The sequence below is a fragment of the Nannospalax galili genome, unplaced genomic scaffold (genome assembly GCF_000622305.1).
Source record: "Nannospalax galili isolate Female #2095 unplaced genomic scaffold, S.galili_v1.0 scaffold309, whole genome shotgun sequence".
In the NCBI taxonomy this organism is placed as follows: Eukaryota; Metazoa; Chordata; class Mammalia; order Rodentia; family Spalacidae; genus Nannospalax; species Nannospalax galili.
In genome coordinates, this window is record NW_008359589.1 from 718158 (window position 1) to 742162 (window position 24005).

The window sequence follows — 24005 nt, forward strand, 5'->3', positions numbered from 1 at the left end:
ATAAATTACAACTTGTGAAAAGCTTAGAATAGTGACTAGCATTGTGGTATGTGTGTATTAGTCATTATCATTATTTTTATCTGTTCTAGGCTGCAGGTGGAGATTAATAAAACGCTCTCCAAAATCACTGAACCATAAAGTCATATACACTGGGTAGCAGAGAAGGAGGCTGTTTAAAAACAAGACCATGCCTATAACAAGCCCTGGCTGGCAGGTCTGCTCCTAAATAGACTGGGCTGGAGAGCTCACTGCAGGAGCACATCACAGAAGTCTTGCCCTAGCATCCCAGTCTCAGTTTTCTACAGCCTCAGGTACCTCCCCGACCTCAATTTCTCAGCTACCCTTTCTGTTTCACTAGAGATAAAACTTCTGTATGAGAACAAGGCTGCTCTAACCTACACTGAATTCTCTAGTTCATATACTTGTAATGATCATGCTGATCCTTCTTATATCAGGATCTAAACAAGAAGCCCTATTTTCCCCCCATTAAAAGCTAGCTTCAGATTGTAGAACTCCAAGCAAGGCAGGGAGGTGGGGATGGGGTGGGGTGGTGGTAGGGGGGATGCAGGCAAAGCTTTGGAGACCATGTCATTTAACTCTGTCCAGAAAACTCTGCAGCCCCTTGTCAACTGCTGAGACTTCCAGACACTAAGTGATCCAGAAATGGAGGTATAGAAGTGTTGGAAGCAGGGAATGTGCTGGCTAGACAAACCCTAATAAATCATGGGCACTCCAGAGGGGCTCCAGGATGACAGCTGAGCATTCCAACCCTGGATGCACACTCACCAGGCTGTTCCGCACACACAAATTTGTATTTTGGACGGATCAATTTTTCCAGCTGGCAGGCATGCAAGCATGTGGTTTCTGTGTCCTCATCCCCACTCCCCTCGCTTGCTTCTGTTGGGTTCTTGGCACCCAGCTTCTCTATTCCCCAATCTTGCTGTTTTTCAAATGTGCCTTCCTTTGCTTTGGTCTCCAGCCACTTGGCAGAAATGAGGGATTGATATCTGCTGGATTCAGGCTAGATAAGGAACTAAGAGGTGGGACAAAGAAGCTGAAGGGCTACAAAAAGCCTAGTTCTTCACCTTTGATTTAATTTCTATTTGAATGTTCCTCCAAAGGAAGGAGAGACAAGGAAGCTCCCTGCCTCTCCTCGGGGACTCATGAACAGCACAGCTGATCAAATGCACAATATACATATCCACTTCTGCTTTATCCAACAGCTGCACTGAACAGGAAGTGGGGCAGCATACCGTCATCACTTGTGTGGTGCTCTATGGTCACATCCTGGGTGGAGTCCTCAGCGGAGGTAGTTTCTCCATGAGGACTGTCACTGAAACAGAAGCAAGAGTGACTGGGACATCAGTATTTCTCACAACATTTTCTTCTTCCCCTGACAGCTTCTTTGGAGCAGAGGCATTGAATCAACTGTGGGCTTGCTATAAATCTTAAGAATACATAGCCATCAAATGCTAAGAGTAAAATATCTATCTCTAGAAGTTCTCTAGTTTAGCTCCTACTACAAAAACCACTTGTCACTGTTTGGGACTTAGAATGCCCTGAGAAAGAGGGAAGGCCCTTTGAAGGTATCAAATAAACTCTTTAGAAAACATAGAAGTACTCAACTATTCAAAAGTCAATTCTCTTCATGAATGTATTCCTGGTCAAGGAGGGAGTATGGCAGAAAGGAAGCCCTGGGTTTCTGTACCAGATACAACTGGACTTGAAAACCAGATTTCATGTTTAGTAGTTATATAACTACCTCTGGGCAAATGACTTAATCTCTTTATGCTTCAGGTACCCCATCCATATATCGAAGACATCGTTTGTCTACCTCACAGAATTATGTGAGGAGTCAATGACATAATTTAATGAAGGCTTTGGCATGCTTAATAGGCGTTAGCGCCTTTCCTTCTTCCTTTTCTGCTTGATGTCCCTAATGGGCTTTGTGGTTTAATCTATATACCTGTCAAAAAGCAGAGGGTGAGTATAGGTGTGTGTGGAAGACAAGAACGAGGAAAGAAGAATCTACTCCAGATTAGATTCAAGAGGTCAGGGATAAAAGCCAGGTCAGTCTTTAAGAAAAACTTATGTTCTCTTAAATCGTCCAGAGTGGAGAATTGAGAATGGCCAGAGAAGTTACTGAGAAAGTATTTCTACTCCTATCTCCTGACTCAGGGGCTTCAGAGTAGATGGGAGTTGTTTTTTTCCCCCTTGGTTTAAAGGGAGTTCTTTTTTAAAAAAATTTATTTCTATTCTTTCATTATTTTTATTTTATGTGTATGAATGTATTGTCTGCATTGTCTGCATGTATGTAAGTGCACCCACATCGTGCATCCACAGAAGACAGAAGAGGATGTTGGATTTCCCTGGAACTGGAGTTACGAACAGTTGTTAGCCACCATGTAGGGCCTGGGAATTGAACCCAGGTCCTCTGCAAGAGTAGCCAGTACTCTTAACTGCTGAGCCATCTCTCCAGTCCCAGAAGTTCTTACTTCTTAAAGAATAGGAAAAAAACTGATCCTGTCTTGAGTTGGCTCCGCTGGCAGTAGGTAGCAATAGAGAAGCCTTTCCAGGCAGAGCCTCTGTTCCAGCCCACAACCCATCTTCCCTGCAGCTTCTTCCTATCTACTGTACAGGCCCCACCCTCCTAGGAAGCTCCTCAAAGATAATGTAACCAATTCAGGACCTACCCTGGGGAAGCAAGTCAGTCCTAAGGAGGTTTCTTAGACTCCAGAGGACATTCTGATAGAACATCAATAGATTCTTCTTTGTCAAAAGATGTAGGCACAATTCTTTATTGTTGTCTGGGCCTAAAAACCCTCTCTTGATTTTGGTGACATTCTGGAAATCTACCATTGGTGCACAGGGCAAAGGCATATCTTTCCCCAGGGTGAAGACTCATTTCTGTGGCCACCAAGGCAACAGTTCCCAAACTGTAGGGAGCCCTAGAGGACCTGTAAAAATCCCACCCTACTCTGAGAGTTTCTGAGTCACTAGATTTGGCTGGAGCTTGAGAATCTGCAATTCATTCTGGTTCCACAGGACCTGGTGCTGTTGGTTTGGACTTTCCACTTTGAAAACTTGGCACCATGGTAAAGGTAAGGTGATGCTTTTGGAGGTTCCATGTATTCCTAAAATCCATGCTTCTCTCATTTCATACTCCTGGCCCTGACAACACTCCCGATCCATCAACACCTGAGGTTCAAGGAGGAGCTTGCCATGTGCCCTAGCAGCAGTCCTATGCAACTTGGATCCTGTTTTAGGACTGGCAAGTGAGCTCAAAGTGTTTCCCATAGCTATGGGGAGGCCAAGCAGGTGCCTGTTCTCCCTGGTGGTCCTGGTCTCTTGGCCATTCTCCAGGATTTGGGAAGCTTATCTTTTTACTACTTTAGCTCAGTTTGATTCCCCCTGCTCCCCCCTCTTGAAGAAGAGAGAGGAGAGGTCAGGAGCATGATCACTGACTATTGCTCCTTAGTGGCTCAAGGTCTCGGGTACTAAAGTTTTCTAATTGTGTAGTGTTTCCAGAGGCCACTAATAAATGTCACATGCATAAAACATGGGGTAGAAACTGAGGAAAACACCTTGGAGAAAATGGGAGGAAAGGGTTTTCATGTGTGTGCCCAAGTGAGTCTCATTCTTTGGTCTACAGGGAGCAGGGGACACGATGCCCCTGCATTAATCCAGAACCTGAGTGTTCAACATCTAAGAAGGGATGGCAGACTTTAGAAGACAAGTGAAAGCAAGAATCGAAAACACTATTCCATAGATCTTCACTACTCATGCAAAGGGGAGTCACTTGTAGGAGAATAGATTTCTGCAGCTCACTAGCTAAGATCTAAACTGATCAACCTCCCCAGTCACCACTTATCAGTGACAGAAAGCTTTCTCTCTAAGCCATCCAGCTGAGGTACCTCCAGCTCAGATCTATAGTCCTGCAAATATATATATAGTCCTGGGATCTATAGTCCTGCAAAGAGAAATGAATCCAAGACTATTACTGCCATAAGAAGTTCACAGAGGCACTCTGTGGGTGGGAAGCTGTTCTGTGGGATTCAGGAGAAGCACTGACAAATTGGCCTCTAATTAATAAACACTCTCCCTGTCCTCCCTATTTTGGTTGATAGCACTGGAACTGGCAGGATTGGTTCTAGATATTAAATTTAGATGGAATCTGATTTGGGATGGCTTATGATTTTAGCTCACATTGAAAAAAAATATGGGAAAAAAGGGAGGCGGTATGGGACATTGGGGATTATTACAGAGACAGTTGCCTTTGTGTCTAGTGAAAAATGACACTATAAAGTGGTATCACGGTGTCTATGTGGGGTACTAGGCAGGGCCCTGGCCTGGGACATAAGAGATCAAGATTGAATCCCTAGTCACTGGGTTGGGTTAAAACATTGTCACTGGCTTCTCTGGGTTGCAGGGATTTCATGCATAAAATGGGAACTAAGATTCCACTTTATGGAAATGATTTATTTGTCTAAAGGAGGGGCCTAGCACAAATATACTTTGGGATTTCTTTTAGAACTATACTCAGGCTAAGTCATAAAAACCTTGCCCTACACAATTTTGAATTGTTTCATGGTGGTACTGTGACTAATCTACCCAAAATAAGCTTACATCTTTTCCTCTTCACAAGTTTCTGAAATCATTGTGATGTGCCATCTTACAAACTCACATTCAGGAGATACTGCCTCATATCTAGACTCTTCCTCACAAGAACAGGATTCCCTAGGATCTAGTACTGTTTTACTCACAACATACAATACATTGTTTATCTCATTCTGCACTGTATGACACTGCTGACTGATGAATATCAAGTCTAAATACTACTTCGTAAAATCTCCTTTCCTTGAGAATTGCTGTTAATGCTGTAATTGTTTTTGCAGGATGGTCTCTTGCCACACAACACTCATAAAAAATCCAGAGATGAGTGAAGTAATGCTTATTCCATAGGTGAGTTCAAGGTAGAGGGATAGTCAGACCCTGGCAACCAACAGAGCCTATGAGTACAGATGGAAAGACCTGGCTGTTTCCCTTTGGGTTTTGCTTTACCATCTGGCCCCAACACCAGAGAGTATGAGGCACTCCCTCCCTTCCTCCAGCCCCCAGCCCCCTACCAGTAATCCTCCATGCTTCCTCCTCTGCTGTAGATGGGGCCCTCCAGCTCCCTGGGGTTTGGGAAGATGTTCTCATGCTGGATGATGATAGTTTTGATCAGCTCATTCACGTGGGCTTGACAGGACACCTGGTCGTGGCCCTCTGGCACTGACATCAGTGAAGGCCCGAAGCAGATGGCAAGGTTGTAGGGGTCCATCATATTCTCTTCACTGAACTGTGATAAGCTGGGGGAGAAGGAAAAGAGGAGAAATTGGAAAGCTCACTCATGAATACCCAGAAAACACATATACAGGAGGTGAAGGCACTGCCAGGAGCAAAGGCAGAGGTCCACAAATTGCCACCTGCCTTTCTGGGCATCAGAAGCCTTCTGGAAAGTCAGCTGGGGAGAAGAGAGTGACTACTGAATGGTCACTTGGAAGCCAAGGAAAGGAAAGGTGCAGGATCTGCTTGCAGGTCTGATCCCTCCTTTCTCTCCAGTTCTCCAATTTGAGTCCTTATGAGCCTCATCCTCACCTTTACCCTTGACATCATCCATCAAAGCCACCCTACTTTGAGAGCATATCACCCATCACTGCAGAACTGAATATGGCTCCCATGGACCAACCCACTAAGTTGTAAGCAGGTGAGACCTTGGCTTGCCCTGGTAATGCTATAGTCTGCAGAGATAGAACTGTGTATCATGTGCCTTTTTATATACAAAAGAATCAAATTAATAGGAATTTTCTATTCCAATCTCTAGACTCACTAGAAAAACAACCAACTGATTAGCTTTTGTATTCTATTAGGATAGTGAATTTCTTTCACTGTCTAATAAACAACTAATGTGATTGCTTAACATTTTCCTAATATCCTTCTGTATTTATTACATCCAGGAATTATTTGTGCATTCTGTTTGGATTCTGTTTGGGGTTCCCTTAGATGTAGCCTAACTTCATTATTGCTTATTTATTTATTTTGAGAACTCCCTAATCTCAGCCAGCAGCTGCTCTAGCCACACCTTTGACCTTGGAAAGGATCCAAGCCCTCAGTCACTATGCCTGATGAGTCTCCATGGGTCCCTGACTGTCCTAGCACAGAGGGCTGGGCTGACTTTGGATAGATCCTCTTCAAAACTGCAGGACTATAGGCACCGCTGAGGAGTTTTGGTTTCCTGATGGTCATCAGCAGTAGGTTCTGACTGCCCAACTCTAACAGATCCTGAAAAGCAACCAGAGTCTTTGGATGCTGTGGCTATTCTTTTGGATTGGGTAAAGTTTATTCTAATATGCCCCATATCCAACTCATGTGACAAAGCTGGTTTCCCTCTAATAAATGGCTTTCTATTGTCCTGGGAGACTCTGACATGCACCTTGTGTTTTTTCTATATAATCACTGTAGGGCATTAGAAATGGTATGGTAGGTGTGAACAACTGTCACCAGGTTGGCCTGTGGGCATGTAGAAGGGCCCAGCCTACTGTGGGTAGTACCATCCCTAGGCAGGTAGTCTTGGGCTGTATAAGAAAGCTATCTTGGGAGTAAGCCAGTAAGTATTCTTCCATGGTTTCTGCTTCAGAACTCCTGCTTCGAGTTCCTGCCCTGGCTTCCCTCGATGATGGATTGTTAAGTGAAATAAAATCTTTCCTCCCCAAGTTTCTTTTGGTCATAGTATATATCACAGTAAAAGAAAGCAAAACAGAGCAATCCTTTACTCTCTTCCAATCCACTCTGAGAACATGTAAGTTTAGGGGCTAAAACAGTGGTTCTTTATTATTTGGGACACAGGAATTTGACAACAGAGTTGCGCAGAGCAGTACAGACTTTCAGTTCCAGCCTAAACAACAACAACAACAACAACAAATCTTTGTATTTGTATTGTTTTTAATTTAATTTTGGTGTTGACTTATTATCTATGTCATTCCTCTCAGAATCTGGATTTCTATAGTTTCAGTCCATAACAATAGCAAAATTTTCTTTCTCTTTAAAGAAATATTTTCTTTTTTATACCAGGCATGGTGGCATGTGCCTTTAATCCTAGCCCACCAGCAGAGGCAGTTGGATCTCTGTGAGATCAAGGCCACCCTGGTTCACATCTTGAATTCCAGGTGGGCTGTGACTAGGGAGACCCTGTCAAGAAACAATCAACAAAAAGACCAACATACTCTGTTCCAAAGGCCAAAAATGTCAAAAGTATTTGGGAGCTTGTATCTAATCCTTAAAAATGTTGGAGGGGAGGGAGTGGGCATGGATTTGATCAAAACACCTTATATACATGTATGAAATTCTCAATAAAGTTTTTGCAAAAATTAAAAAAAAAGACCCAAAAGATTTTTTTTTTAAATTTTATATGTATGAGTATACTGCCTGCATGTAAATGCACCTGTGTTATGTAATGCTCGGGGAAATTAGAAGAAGGTGCCAGAACCCCTGGAACTGGAGCTACCGATGGTTGTTAGCTGCCATGTGGTTGCTAGGAATAGAGCTTGGGTCCTCTGCAAGAGAAGCCAGTGCTCTTAACCACTGAGCCATCGATGGCTCCAGCCCCAACAGTGAAAATTTCTAATTGATTTGCATTCATTTTCTTTTGGTACATCTTTAAAAAGTTCAGTATTGTGGTGAGGAATCAAGTTTTTTTTTTTTTTCTTTTTCTTTCTTTTTTTTTTTTTTTAAATGAGGGCAGGATAAGGCAAGCAGGATGGGCATAGAAACACTTTCACCATGAATTCTTCTGAATTTTTAACGTTTTTCATATGCACATTTGTGTGGCTAAAAAAAAGAAAGGTTGGAGAGATGGCTCAGTGGTTAAGAGCACTGGATGCTCTTACAGAAGATCCTGGTTTGGTTCCCAAAATCCACATGGTGGCGAACAACCATTAGTAACTCCAGTTCCAGGGGATTCAATGTTCTCTTCTGGCCTTTGCAGGCACTGCATGTGTGTGATACATCTACATACATGCAAGCAAAACACTTATACACATAAAAATAAGTAAATCAAAAAAAAAGAAAAGAAAAAAAAATCAAACCTCCAAACCCTCAGAGATGTTGGGCAAGTGCTCTACCACTGCGCAGTTGCTATTCTGATATAGGACCCTCCATTCTAGGCAGTGAATGGAAGGCAGGGCTGCTGATGTTTGGCAATAATTTATAGGCTTCTACCTATCTTCTTCCCCCAACAGGCATTATCTGGCATGTTAAGGATTTTAGATCTCAAAATCAAAGCTTCAAATCCTTAGAGATTTTTTGTTGCTGTCTTTTTTTCTTTTGTGGTGCTGTGGGGCTTGAACCTAGAGCCTCAAGTTGCATGTTCTGTCAGTGAATCACACTCCCAACCCAAAGGTTTGAATGGGATGAGGAGAAGGTGTGTTATTAGTGATTGCCCCAGACATAGGTGGGGGTGAGCAGAAAGGATGGGCCTTCAAAAAGCTTTCACAGGAGGCCTCAGAATCCCTTTCTCCACAGCCATGATTTGAAAACTTTGCCCTGGTTCAGATCTAAGAGACAGGAAAGAAAAAAGTAATTCCAGCTGATTCTTTCTAGTGGCCCCACAAAGGCATTTCCTTAGGTCCTCTGCACTACTCACATCTACTGGCTGGCTTGTTCTGTCTTCCTTCTTATGCAGTAAACTCTATGCTCTCTCATCTTCAGTCCTAGCTCAGTCATTGCCCTTACTCTTCATTCATCATCAGTTTTCTTTTCTACTAAACTTACCAACATGCACTAATGCCTCCTACCTTAAAGCATCCTGTTTTACTCCTATATCCATGGCAGATGGCTGACTCATGTCTTTGCTCCTTTTTATAATGAAACTCTTTGACTATTAAACAATTCTACTCTGATTCTCTGATTTCTTCTGTGTCCCCTAAATTCTTATGTTGAAGACCTAATGTGGCTGTATTAGGAGATGGGGCCTTTAAGAAGATAATTCCAGTTAAATGAGATCATAAATGTGGAGTCTTAACACTAAGACCAGTGTCCTTCCAGGAAAAGGAGAACAGTTCTGAACTGTGCACAGAGGAAGGAAAGGCTATGTGCGGACATAGCGGGAGGGTGGCTGGCACAAATCACAAAACAGAAACATGAAAAAGTCAGGCAACATGTAACTCCTCCTGAAAATAACCCCTTAAATACTGAATCCAAAGAAACTGAAATAGGTAAAATGCCAGAGGAATATTCACAAGTAAAAATAACCAATGACCTCAAAGGCGATACAACCAAATATATAAATCAACCTAATATCCGGAAAGAGACATCAGCAACACAGAGGAAAACGTTGGCAAAATAGATGCAAAAACCACCAAATACAGATGAAAAACAGAAAATGGTGAAAAAAATCAGCTACGAACTCTGATTTTGAAAAAAAAAACTTGCTGTGCATGGTGAGTTTTGGGGGCACGCCTTTAGTCTTAGCCCTTGGGAGGCTGAGGTAGGAGGACCTCTGTGAGTTCAAGGCCAGCTTGGTCTACATAGTAAGTTCCAGGTCAGCTACAGGGAGACCCTGTCTCAAAAACAAAACAAATAGGGGCTGGAGAGATGGCTCAGTGGTTGAGAGCATCTCTTGCAGAGGATGTGGGATCGATTCTCAGCACCCACATGGTGGCTATGAACCATCCTTAACTCCAGTTCCAGGGGAATCCAAAGCTCTCTTCTGACCTCCGTGGCGCTGCATGGCATGGGTGCACTCACATGCATGCAGGCAATACACTCATGCACTAAAAATAATAAATAAAATATTAAAACAAACAAACAAAAACCAAAAACTAACAAGCAAACAAAAAAAAAACACCCTTCAAACAGAAATGTTTGAAATGAAGAATTCATTCAATAATAGTTAAAAAAAAAATCCCACCGTGGAGAGCATTACGAACATGTGACCAAACAAAACAGAGGAAACTATCATGGATGGAGGACTTGGTCAAAGAAATCTATATTCAATCAATAAAGAAAATAAAGAATAAGCATGACCATAATGTCCATGTCCATGGATTCTAAGACAAATCAGGAGCCCAAACCTAGGAATCTAAGAAGAGAGAAATAAGCAGCTAAGGTAGACATGAAGGCACATAGAGTCTAGAGAAAGTAATGGACATCAAAACACAAAAGGGACTTAGAACTGCCGACTTGAGAAGAATTTCTCCACGACAAAGACAAGATGTCAAATCTACAAAGCAAAGGGGCTGGAGAGATGGCTCAGCGGTTAAGAACACTGACTGTTCTTGCAGAAGACCCGGGCTCAAATCCCAGCACCCACATGGCAGCTAACAACTGTCCATAGCTCCAGTTCCAGGGGATCTGACAGTCTCTTCTGTCCTCCACGGGCACTGCACGGCATTGGTACATTTACCTACATGCAGGCATACCACTCATACACATAAAATGAAAAACAATAAATAAAAAAAAAACAAAGCAAAGTTAGGCATGATGGCACATGCCTTTACTCACAGCACTCAGGAGGCAGAGGCAGGAGGATCTCTGTGAGATCCTGTCTCAAAAAGACCAAAACAACAACAAAACCAATCAACCCCCCCAAACACCCCAAAACAAAAAGCAATAAGAAATTGAGAGGGACAAAGGAGGAGGTAAAAGAAGGCAGAGGAGAGGTGGAAATGATGTAAACACAGTACTCAAGTAATTCTCTATATAAAAAAAAAAGAGGCAAACACTTCAGAATAACATATCAGGGAAGCATGGAACAATATATTTAAAGCTCCTAGCAAACAACTGCCAATCAAGATTGGTACATTCAGCAAAACTATTTTTTTTTAAATTGACAAATAGGGACATTTCAAGATAAACACAAAGGAACACAATTCATGACCACTATACCAGAAGATACCTAAAGCAATACTATACACACAGAATGAAGAAAAACAGGCTCAATCATGAGAGCATAGCAAACAAATCTCATGAGAATGGGTAAAGGAGATTTAGAAAGAAATCCATCACGTCCAACACAGTAAGCCAGTAATCCCTTAATACTAATAGGGGTGAAAGAAAACAATACATAATAATGTAACTACTCAAAAACCAGCCAATGAAATGATAAGAATTAGTAAATATTTCTCAATAATAACGTTACATGTAACTGGTCTCAACCCACTAATAAGGAAACAAAGTCTAGCTGACTGGGATAAAAAACAAGATCCAACTATGTTGTCTCCAAGAAACACAGCTCATTGGCAAATGTCACAGACTGTGAGTCAAAGGCCAATCCGTCAAGTAAATGAAAGCCACAAAACAAGCTGGCATAGCTCTTCTGATATCTGAGAAAAGTAGACTTCAAACCAAAATTAGTCAGAAGAGATAAAGAAGAACACTACTTATTAACAATGGGAACAATTCACCAAGAAGATAAAGCTATTGTAAACATACACGAACTGAATGTTGGGGCTCCCAAATTTATAACGAAAACTAGTATCATATAGGTCCTGATACAGTAACAGTGGGTGACTTCAATACCCCACTTTCAACTGCTTTGTAAAACAGAAATGGAAAGAGCATTACCAAACTCATTCTACAAAACCAACATTACCCTAACATACCAAAACTGGAGGACACAACAGAAAATGGGAACTATAAACTAATTTTCTTCATGAATGCAGACTCAGATATTCTCAATAAAATTTTTGCAAACCAAATTAAGGAACACATTAAGAAGATCATATACCATGTCCAGTTGGTTTCATTTCAGGGATGCAAGGACACTTTAATGTATACAAATCAATAAAAGTGATATAGCACACAGACTGAAAGACAGAAACCAGATGAACTCAATATAGAAAAGGCCTTTGACTAGATACAATGTCCATTGATGATAGAAGCCCTAAAGAGATTGGGAATAGGAGGAATATATATTAACATAATGAGGCTATATGCAGCAATAGTAAATGAGTGAAAGCTGAAAGCATTTTGTCCCTAAAACCAAGAATGAGACACAGGAGTGCTCACTCTACACTCTTATTCAATGCAGTGCTCTAAATCTTAGTTCAAGCAGTAAAACAAAAGAAGTAGAAAAAAATACAAATAGAAAACAAAAGCTTGGGGGCTGGAGAGGTGGCTCAGTGGTTAAGAGCACTGACTGCTCTTGCAAAGGACCTGGTTCAAGTCCCAGCACCCAGACTAATAACTGTCTGTAACTCCAGTTCCAGGGGATCCAATGCCTTCTTCTGACCTCTGCCAGCACTGCATGACATGGGTGCACTTGCACACATGCAGGCAGTATACTCATACACATTAAAAATAAAAAATAAATTAAAAAGCTCAAAATTATTACTATTTGTGATCCTATACTTGGAAGACCCCAAAGAACACACACACACACACACACACACACACACACACACACACACACGCACACACACACACACACAGAGAGAGAGAGAGAGAGAGAGAGAGAGAGAGAGAGAGAGAGAGAGAGAGAGAGAAGGGTACATTGAAATTCCATCTCATACCAGTCAAAATGGCTGCCATCAAGAAAATGCTGATGAAGATGTAGGGAAAGAGGAATCCTTACATAGTATTGGTGGAAATCAGAATGAAGGTGCCACAAAATACTAAAAATAGACCTAGTGATCTACGCATGGTGGTGCACGCCTTCAATCCCAGCAGTTGGGAGGCAGAGGCAAGCAGATCTCTGTGAGATTGAGGTCAGTCTGGTCCACAGAGTAAGTTCCAGGCCAGCTGGGGTTACTCAGTCTCAAAAAACAAACAAAACAAATAAAAATAAAACATAGAGCCATGCGTGGTGGCGCATGCCTTTAATCCCAGCACTCAGGAGGCAGAGGCAGGTGGATCATTGTGAGTTCAAGGCCAACCTGGTCTACATAGTAAGTTCAGGTCAGCTGGGACTACAAGGAGACCCTGTTTCAAGAAGACAAAAAAATAAAAAAATAAAATAAAACATAGAAGTACTATATGTCCCAGCTATACCATTCCTGGGTATATTCCTGAAGGATTCTAAATCAACATATTACAGACATATTTGCATTTCCATGTTTATTTCTGCACTATTCACAATAAACAAGGTAAAGAACTAGGTCAGAGGTCTATCAACAGATAAATGGGTAAAGAAAATGTGGCTTCTACACACAATGCTATTTTATTCAGGTATAAAGAATGAAATTGTAACATTGGCAGGAAAATGGAGAGAACTAAAGATCATTACCTGAAACGAAATAAGGTTGATTCACAAACAGAAATATCGCATTTTCTCATATATAGAATGTATGTGTGTGTGCACATATATGCATAGGATATGAAAGAATGGGAACTATGAGAGATGATGAAAAGGTCTAAGTGGAAGGGAAAGGGAGAAAGAAAGGGCAAGGGAACACAAGTGACATCAAAGCAGACGTGTGGGCTATGTAGGGATGGGAAGAGGATCGGCGAGATGGGGTGAGCCGGGGAGGGTCAGCAAGGGGGCAAATGAGAACAAGGTATAATGATACATATGATGACAAAGTCACAATGAAACCCATCACTTTGTATGCTAAATAAAAAATTAACCAATAAAAAACACACAACCCAGTGGCATTTAGTATATTCACAATGTTATGCAACCATTTCTACTATCTAGTCTCACAATATTGTCATTACTTCCAAAAGAAACCGTACACTCACTAGACAGCCTTCTCTCAGATCCTGGCGACCAGAATCTACTTTCTGTTTCTATGGATTTGCCTATTCTGGACATTTCACATACATGGACTCTTGCAATATTTAGATATTTTTGTGTGTATCTGGTTGGTATCACGCAACACAATGTTTTCAAGGCTCCTCTGCGTTGCAGCATGTGCCAGTACTTCATTTCTTTTCACAGCTAAATAATATTCCACTGTAAGGATAAAGCACATTTTGTGAGTCTGGAGGCAGAACTTCCCCAAGTTGAGCATTCAGGTGAGACCTTCAACATTTTCACAACAACATGAGACCTTGGACTACAGTCTTCAACTAAGCTGTACCTTGAGTGCCAACCCACAGACACTGTGAGACGTTTGTTTGTTTGGTTCCTTGAGATTGAGGATGTATACAACACAAGAATAAACTGGTTAGGATCAAAGTGCACATCCCCAAATGTGGGTCCAGGTATAGTCTCCATAAAGAACCACCTATTAAATTCTTCTATATGTTTGTTGGCAACTATATAAGTATCAGCTGTCATCTTCCTACCAAGGTGGACTTTACCACCTGTGTCCTGCATTTATTATTTTCAGAGACTGTGACTATTAATATTGTATCTTTTCAATATAACACTCTTAAAAATATTTTTTGATGCTGTCTTTCCTCCCTTGTGTGTTCTTGGCACCTTTGTCAAATATCAGGTGGCGTACTCAGGTTTGGATCTTCCACGTTTGATTTTTTATTTTTTGAGACAGGCTCTCCCTGTAGCCCCAGCTGGACAGGAACTCTCTATGGCTGGCTTTGGTCTCACAGAGATTCACCTGCCTCTGTCTTCTTCCTTGGTGCTGGGATGAAAGGCGTGTGCCATCATGCCTGGCTATTTTTATTTTTTATTTATATGTAGGTGTATGCCTGTGGAAGCAAGAAGGAGGAGTCAGATCTTCTGAAGTTGGGAGTTACAGGTAGTTATGAGCTGCCCAATGTGGGTGCTGGGAACTGAACGCTTGTCCTCTGAAAGAGCAAGAAATACTTTTAACTGTTGAGTTATCTCTCTAGCCCTTTCAATATAACATCTCTTTGATGAACAAAGCAATCGTTTCATAATTAGTAAACAAACCAAAGCTAATGGCTGAAATTAGTACCATTTCCATGCTTTCTTCAACAACGGCCACTGTCTCTTATACTCTATGATGGTTATTCTATTGTTTCTCTTCTCTGCAAGCTCAGGGAAAGAAAACAGTTATCCTAGATCTTCTCTGCCTCTACCTGCCACCCCATTTAGCCACTACCATCATGTTCCTAGTTCACAGGGGACAAAGTAGGCTTAGGTTGAAGGTATGTTTGGTCAATGTGAGCAGACAGTGACTTGTGGTTCTAAAGGAACTAACTGGAGAGTGAGCAGTGTTTCCAGGCCACAGGTGAACACAGTGAGTCATGAGGAATTTACCTCAAGGACAGATGGGGTGCTGAGTCACAGCTTGGCCAGTGAATAGGGCAGACAAAGCCTTAGGGAGGATGCAGGCTGTAGAATCAGGATTCTTCATAGTTCTGCAGAAACAGCAGTGGGGTGAGTGATGATGTGGGCTTTCCAAAAAGGTCTTAGGCAGGGGCCACTAACCCAGATGCCTCTAAGGCCAAGCTGACCATGAATATGTAGACAAGGCTTGTGAAATGGACTCTAATGTTATAATAGATTAACTATGTAATGAAGACTTCATAAACAAACGATGTGCTAGAACATTCTAGCTCCTTATCTTTTGTTTCCATTTTGATGGATTCATGAATCTGGAAAACTATTTCTTGGCTATATGAAAACCTACTAAGTCAGCATGATGATAGATGACAATATGGCGAGGACTAGGGAATATGGTAAGCTAAGGAGTGCCTGCCTCACCTAGAAGGCAGCCTTGACCCCACAGGAATCACATAATGCCACATAATGCAGGTCTAGTAATGTTAGATTTAACTTTTCTAAAGAAGCCAGAACTCTAGAATTTTAAAAAGAATTTCCAAATAGTTAAATATTGTTTAATATTTTCAAAATACAATGAACCCGAAGGAAACACATCTGAGTGCCTCTCTGACCACCAGATTATACCTTTTGCTCTAGACTGTTGAGCAAATGAAGGCAGAGGTGCCTAAGAGGCACATGTTCCTGCTTGCTCCTTTACTGTCACATGGGACTCCTGACTGTCTGAGGCTACAGCACATTGCTTAGACAAGAAAAAATGTCCCACCTAAGCCCATGCATGACCACTCTGGTCCTGAGACCATTTTCTAGCCACATTCATTATAGGTTACTCATGTCAAAGTATCTCTACGTCAAGTTTTCCCCAGATCTGGCTCCCATGGTCAGGTGCTTAGAGTATTTTGGATGTCTAACAGATTCTTAAAACAACCACATCCATATGGGTATGATTCTTTCCTCTTCTTTACTCCATAAATTCATCACTACTTCTCTTTTGTTTATGTCAAAATTTTATGATTTCTCTTACCTCACACTCTATACCCAGCCCATTTTCAAGTACTGTCAATGCTGTGTTCAGAATATACCCCAAGCCTGACTCTGTTTGCTATCTTCCAGTCCTTCAACACCTTGTCTAGACCATTTAACAACCTTGGAATAGGTCTCCCTTCTTTTCATGACCCTATGCACTAACTTATCTAGAAAGCAGTTGTCAGGTTTGAAAATACCTAAATTAGATCATAACACGTTTCTCTTTGAGTCACTTCCCAACTTCAGACTCACTATTACTGTGACTCAAGTCTACAGTCAGCTTTTTACTTCCTCTAGGCTACTGTTCATACCTTGTTTTTTTAGGCCTTTTTGGCAAGCACCTGCCTAAACTGGTTCTTCTTGAAACTGAACTCTATCACTGTCTTTCTTCTTTTTTTCTTCTTAACACTTCTCCTACCTGGTGTATCTATTATTGTCTGTTCCCTTCCCTTCCCTGGACCATAAGTTCAATCATAAAAGGCTTTCCTTTTCCATTTAACAAAGTATTTTTATAGCCTAGCTCTGCAATTGGCATAGTAGATACTCAATAAGTACGTTAAGATGAATGAATAGACAGACACAGAGCCAAGTTGTTTACTGTGAAGGCTACTCACTGATTGAGGAAGGCAAAGAGGTATCTCATGATAATCAGAGTGGTTTTGGGTAGGACCAGAAGGACTTTCCGGATGTGCACAGCTCTCTCTTGCAGGTTGTCCATTGCTGAAAGAAGAAAGATGTGTTATCCTCCACTGTGACTGTAGTTCCAGAGATTAACAGTCAGAAGCTTCTCATTACAAGCAGGTGTGACACATAGAGCAACAGACCCAGTCTTTATGTAGCACTGGTATTGATTGTGACCAGAGTTTCATCCTGGTTGTTCCACAGAATGGGGCAGTTGTAAGAGGGCACACATTTACTGATACTGGATTCAAGGTATATGCTTCTTGGGCACAGGAGGAGTTGGGTATGGTCTACCCCTCTGCAATATCTACCATCCTTTTATTTAAGTAGCAACAGACAAGAAGGTGATCTCAGACCTGCTATGACTGCTGAACACTCAGTCTCAGAGGGTCCCACACCTGAGGAGGGACAGAGGCTGTGTAGGTCCTGCCCTGACCCCTCTACACAGGGGTTACCTCTGCCTCTGGACATGTCTAGTTGCCTTCTTCCTCTTTTATCTTAAGAAAAAATGAATAGAGCCTGGCTAGAGGTAGACGTGGCAGGACCTTGGAAGCAATACCTATAAAGAAGGCTACAGAAGATGCTTGACTTTTGTGCTATAGACAGTTTCAGGTATGCCTGTGACCTGTTACGAATAGTCTCCCCACTTCCAGTGTGCCATACTGACACTATCATTTTCTAAGTGTCTTTATGTGAAAAAAAAAAAGGGTAAATATTGGATTGGGAGCAAGAGTAGGGGAGAACTGGGCAGCCAAGGAATCTTAGTGTATCTTGGCAACTCCAGTGCAGTATAAGACATTTCACCTAGGTCTGGTCTTGGGAAAGACATGAGGATATGACCTAAGGGATGCATGCATGTAACTGCTTACATAACTTCTTTCCAATAGACTCTCACAAATAAATACATTGGCAACAAAGAGAGCCAGGATCTTGGATGCTCTGAGCTTTTCTCAGAACAACTGAGACAGGGACAAATACTCAGGCCAAATGCTGAGCCAAACTGAAAATTCAGGAGGCAAGAAATGCCTTGTTCAATCTGGGAAGAAAGACCTTTTCTGCATTTCAGAGGCATAGTTCCCTGTACCCTTTGGGGCCATCATTCAGATAGGGTCTGCTTCCTGGATGACCTGATAATTAATTCAAATTTCCATGGATTGTTTTCCATGGAAACAAGTGACAGATGCTTTAGTATCATTACCCAAACTGAATGCCTTCTAGGAATAGCTTTACAAGCCCTAATAGAGAACTCTGAAGAAAGTAGAGATCTTTCTCTTTGGAAAAATATTAAATGCTACTTTTAAATGTGCACAGGGGCATTTCTTCCCAGAAGGCACACATGAGTATATCTAGCAGGTAAGCCATGCCATGTTTGTAAAAGCAACAAGCAGAGAACATTGTTAACACTTATGTTTTCCCCTTGGTACTATTCAGAGTCTAAGCAGTAATGTACAAGCCTCAAGTAACTGAAAAAGACTGTGTCTTTTAGGTAAATATAAAAGCATTTCACTAAAGGAGTATAAACCCCAGAGATGCAAAGAAGTTTATGACAGAGATAAATTGGAAAGGAAAAAGCCAGGTGTCTTGACTTGGGTCCTAGATTCTGTCAAATCATTCTTCCTCCTTCCCCACTAGGGATAAAGGAGTGGAGATAAAAGGGAGAAAAACACTGGTAGAAATGGAAAAAGGAAAACTTTACTGAAAAAGCTTATGAGGAAATGAAGAAATCCATGAAGTTTCTAAATCTCTTGCTGCCATGAGTGGGGCGCAATGGTACTTACTGACACAGGCCATCAAATCATGGAAAATGTCCTTGGGGAAGAGAGGGTGTTCCAGCCCACGGAAGTAAAGTTTGAGCACACCGGCTATGGAGTCCATGTCATGGTCATTCTGGTCCCCAGCAAGGGGATCCTCTCCTACAGGGAAGTAGCCCCCACCCCAAAAGCAAAGAGAGTGAGATAGGCAAATCACATAGGATGAAGCTGAGGTGGTGGAGAGGGGGTGACCTGTTTATGTCCTTGTCTCTTGATCAGTGCTCTGATCAGCATGATGGCCATGATGTGGCAGACTGTTCAGACTAACCAACATTCCCTGTGGTCTGGGGATGGAACATGGGAACTGTTTCTCTCACAAGAACCATGAAACCAGGCTGGGGCTGAGACCATTGGGGAGGGAAAACAAAGCCAGGAGGCCAGCTTCTCTGGCTACCTCTTATGTCTCTTGGCCCATAGCAAAAGATACCAAGTTTTATGAGGACAGTCATCCCAGAATCCCTATGGAAAATTTCATATCAGCTGTAATTAAATGTAATGATAACACAAACCTAAAATCTAAACTATCTATCTATCTATCTATCTATCTATCTATCTATCTATCTATCTATCTATCTATCTAATCTAATCTGTCATCTATCAATCATCTATCTATCTATCTATCTATCTATCTATCTATCTATATCTATCATCTATTCAATAGGCACATTAGCCTTGGTATTATAATCTATCTATCTATCTATCTATCTATCTATATATCTATATCTATCATCTGTTCAATAGGCACATTAGCCTTGGTATTAACAACCATCAAGGGTTTTAAATGAGGCCATAAACTGCCTGGATATTAGTAACTTTGGGGGTTTTAGCAGATCATCATAGGAATGAGGCAGGATGGGTGGGGCTAAGAAGGAAGGAAAATGGGACACGCCTCAGCATTTTTTTGCATATCTACTGGGGAGTTTGGAGAAAGAAGGCAATCTATAGGCTTCATAAGCCCAGGGAATCTCTCAGGAAAAAGGTGGAGTCAACACCCCAGGGCTATCAAATATTTGGACTTATCTTAAGGCTGTTTCCCCTCTCACCTCTCTCAAAGGCATTTTTTATGTCATTCACTTCCACTTGTGATCCAGATACCCGGAAAATTCCCTCATGCTGTAGTCCTGGAAACAAACAAAGTAAGGTGGTCAAACAAAAGAAAAAGCAGGGCTAGAAAGGTAGCTCAGTAGTTAAAGAGCACTGGCTGCCCTTACAGAGGAACTGGTTTTGGTTCCCAGCACCCACATGGCAGCTAACAACCATCTGTAACTCCAGTGCCAGGAGATATGACACCCTCTTCTGGCCCCTGTGGGCAATGTACTTACATGTAAGCAGGCAAAACATACACATACATTAAATAAATAAATAAAAACAAAAAACAAAAAATGAAAAACAAGTTCATATCCCAGGGCTAAGATTAGTAGAACAGTCATCTTTATTGGCACCATATGTTTAAGCATCTTGTCTTTTCTTTTTCAGGCCAAAGAATAAAAACAGGGGCAGGGAGGCTGGGAAAGTCACTGGGATGATGATGAAGCATCAGTGTGAGGAAAGCACCAAGCCAGAGACTTAAGGGAAGGGATATTTACAGCTTCTTCTGCTTCTAAGGGAGACTACCAGGTGGGTGCCTCTTCTGTCCTTGCTTTTTGTTCCTACTGATAAAGTGGGAAGTCAGTTGTTGGTGCTTCCTTATCACCTAGGGTCAAGAATGGGAGATGGGTTTTGACAGGCAAGAAAGTAGGTACCATCAGGAGTTATTAGAGAAGGTTTGAGGTTACAATGATTTAAATATTTTAGCACTGTCCCCCACTACTTTAGAGGGAAAATGTTTTCTGTACCAATGAAAAAACAGAGACCATGAAAACAAAAGTGATCTATCAAGAGATAGATTCCAGATCTTTGTCCTTAGGCACTGGTCCCCTGATTACTGCCCTTTTCTAAAGAAAATACACACAAATACTGTATCATGACAATGTGTACAAAAACTTTATCTTTTCACAGTTTTGGTTGTTTGTTTGGTCTTTTCTGAGACAGGGTTTCCCTGTAGCCCCAACTGACATGGAACTTACTAGGTAGACCAGGCTGGCCTTGAACTCACAGACATCTGCCTGCCTCTGCCTCCCAAGTGCTGGGATTAAAGGCATGAGCCACCAAGCCTGGCCTCACAGTTTTTTAAAATATGTTTTTTACTAAATGTTTGTGATTTCATAGAATACATCTTGATCATATTTAGCCCCCACTTCCCTATCCACTTCCCTACCCCCACAGCCTGCCCAAAGGACTTAGTGCATTTTGTCATATATGTTAAGGCCAACCTAGTCAAGCTTGTGTACTGAGATGTTCCTCGGTGTGAGTTCATCCACTGGAATCTGTTCAGCCTGTGTATCACTGCTCCCTTAAAGATGATCATCTCTCTCTCATCCAATGGTGATTAGCTTCCAATAGTTCTCCAAAGTTGTGGCCTCCTATCCATTTCCCCAGTTCTATGCTGGTTTTTGTCTGCTTGAGTTTGCATGGGTCTTGTGCATGTTGTCACCATTGCTGTAAGTTCATATGAGCAAGATCCCAGAAGCCTGTAAGACTTTGTTTTCTTATGGTCATGTACCTCCTCCCCTGACTCTTACAATCTTTCTGCCCCCTCTTCCACAATAGTACCTGAACCCTGGGTGGGTGTGATAGCTAATCCTGGTTGTCAACTTGACTACATCTGGGATTAACTGAAATGAGAGAGATCTTCTTGACTGGATCATCTGAAGCTGGAAGACATAACCCTAAAAGTAGGTGTTACTTTCTGATGGCAGCCCATATAAAAGGCCATGGCAGAGGAGAATGCCTGGCTTCTTGCTGCTTGCCTTCTCTCTCGCTGGGGAGTTCATCTTGCTGCTGTAGACTGAAGACTAGCTGATCATTTGGAATTCGTCAGACTTTCAGTGCCAGATTGGGACTACTGAGACATCCAGCCATGTGGACTGAGTGACTACGGATTCTCAGCCTCTCCAGTGTGGTGCAGCCATTGTTGGACTACTCAGACTCTATCCTGTGAGCTAAGCTGATAAATCTCTATACATATATATTCATCCTACTGGTTCTGTTTCTTTGGAGAACCCTGACTAATACAGTGGGTGATCTCACAGCTTTGTTAGAGTAGAAATAGGAAAAATGCAGTTTGTATAGTAATTGCCACTAATGCTTTCCTACAAATAAAGTGTTTGGTCCTCACTCCAAGTGATAAGCTTACATGGTTGGGGTTAGCAGTAATCCCATTTTCTAGATGAGGAGACTGATGACCAGACTTCAGTTACACAGCCAACACAAACCAGGGCCAGAACTCAAGGCATTCTTGTGGTTGTAATCATGGACTTGGTTTTTAGTTGTCAGACATGGGGCCTATTGGAGTACAATGAAATCACGGACTCAGTTTTCAGTGTCAAACACAAGACCTATTGGTGTGAGGATGGGAGCTGTCTTGGCTTGTTTGGATTTGGACATGACTTATAGAGAGCACCACAAATGCAACTGCAAAACCAGTTAAGAGATCCAGGAAGTGCTAGGCCTAGGTCTAATTAATATGTCTAGTTACAGCAGTACTTTTAGCCTTTCTCAGGAGCTTAGGTCTCCTTGAATATTTTGTCAGTATTTCTCTGTGATGGTACAATCCTCCAAAAACCTTGACATGCTAGAGAAACCTTGGATGTAGGGGAATATAATAGACTAATGCTATATTTTGCTGGCTATTTCAGAATTATCCTTGCAGTGATGGAGAGCTGAATTCTGTTGGTTAGATCTTTGGAGGTATACCACACAGGCCAAGACTGAAATTGTGGATTTCAATTGAAAGTAAGCAGAGGGACTGTGATTATCTGGCTTGTAATAAGATGTAACTTGTTTGTTCCTCTAAAGCAATCTCCCAAATAGTCCTCACAGAACAGCAGGCAACATTAAAATCCATTAATGTCAGTGTAGTGGTACTATGTTAGTTACCACATGGGGTACAAGAGCCAGACATTGTTGTTTAAACACAGAATGTATAATAGCAAGGCTCTGACAGAAATAGCCACATACCCAGGGACTCATCAGAAACACATGGTATAAGGAAATATCATCTGAGACCAAACTGTTTTGTTTGGGGAAGTACTCATAACTTCTTGAGAGGGTCACGTGAAGTGCTTCCTTGTAGGTTTGATGGCCAAAGAAATGTAATCTTGGCCCATGGGACCAGGCAAAAACAAGTGAGATGAACTTGTCAGAAATCAGGCAACAGGTCTGAAATACCTTGAGCTCTATTTCAGTTTGGTTTCTGATTCCCCTAGAGAATGGATGCTCTAGATTAGGACTACTCTGTGTTCTTGATCGATCAACATACAGAACCTTTAAACTTAAAAAAAATTATTATGTGTGTATACATGCATGTGGTATGTGTACATACAGGCGTAGGTACCATGGTATGTATGTAGAGGTCAGAGGACAACTTTCCATTGTGGGTTCTGAAGATCAAACTTGCATTTCCATGCTTGCATGGTAAACACTTTTACCCACTAAGCCACCTTGCTGGCATGACAGACAATCTTCAGAGTACCTGATGTGGTAGTTCTGAGAACAGAAACAATACATTTTCCAGAAAAGAAAGGAGAAAAGCCAGTTGGCATTTTATTACAATGCAGAACCAAAAATCCACAATAATCATTTTTCATTTTTTCTTAGTGTACACTAACATGAAAATGTACCCCCACCCCACCCCCAGCTTGGGTAAGGGAACTGGGAATTTGTGCTGTACTGTTGTTGCTAAGAGTTGCTCTTCCAGTTAATTCTTGAACTGACTGTTACAACAACCAACTCATATTACCCTCTTGAAAATAATAGGTTTAAAAAAAATTTCATCATGATTCAGTTTTAGTAGTCCCACAATTCTCCTCTTTTCATCTTCTTGAGTCTTCAGTTTTTCTCATCTATATAATGGGAACAGTAATATTTCTCTCCCAAAGGATATGAAGACAATGAAGATGTAAAAATGCCCAGTACTTGATAAGCCACAGACCCTTTCCAGGTTAACGAAGGCTATCTATCTATCTATCTATCTATCTATCTATCTATCTATCTATCTATCTATCTATCTATCTATCTATCTATCATCTATCCATCCACACAAAGTAATATAATTTTTATCTTTCTTTTGTCTTTGAATCTTTACCACCATAGTTCCTGGAACATACTAGATATTCAGTACACATTTTTTTTTGATAAATTCATGAATCACTTAGTCACATTTTGGGAAATGTGGTTAATGGTATAGTGCAGCAGTG

The 24005-nt window shown here is 41.5% G+C and overlaps 1 protein-coding gene across 6 annotated transcripts in view; it reads right to left on the minus strand.

Annotated features, from left to right (window-relative positions):
* The window catches only part of Srgap2 (SLIT-ROBO Rho GTPase activating protein 2), a 300084-nt gene that overhangs the window by 12628 nt on the left and 263451 nt on the right, over positions 1–24005 (minus strand). For all 6 annotated transcript variants that reach the window (XM_008823296.3, XM_008823295.3, XM_017795653.2 and 3 more), the window contains exons 15-19: positions 19752–19829; positions 18676–18810; positions 16831–16936; positions 5127–5351; positions 1254–1333 (exon numbers count right to left, since the gene is read on the minus strand). In XM_008823296.3, coding sequence (XP_008821518.1) covers positions 1254–1333; positions 5127–5351; positions 16831–16936; positions 18676–18810; positions 19752–19829 — 624 coding nt within the window. The remainder of the gene's footprint in view (positions 1–1253; positions 1334–5126; positions 5352–16830; positions 16937–18675; positions 18811–19751; positions 19830–24005) is intronic.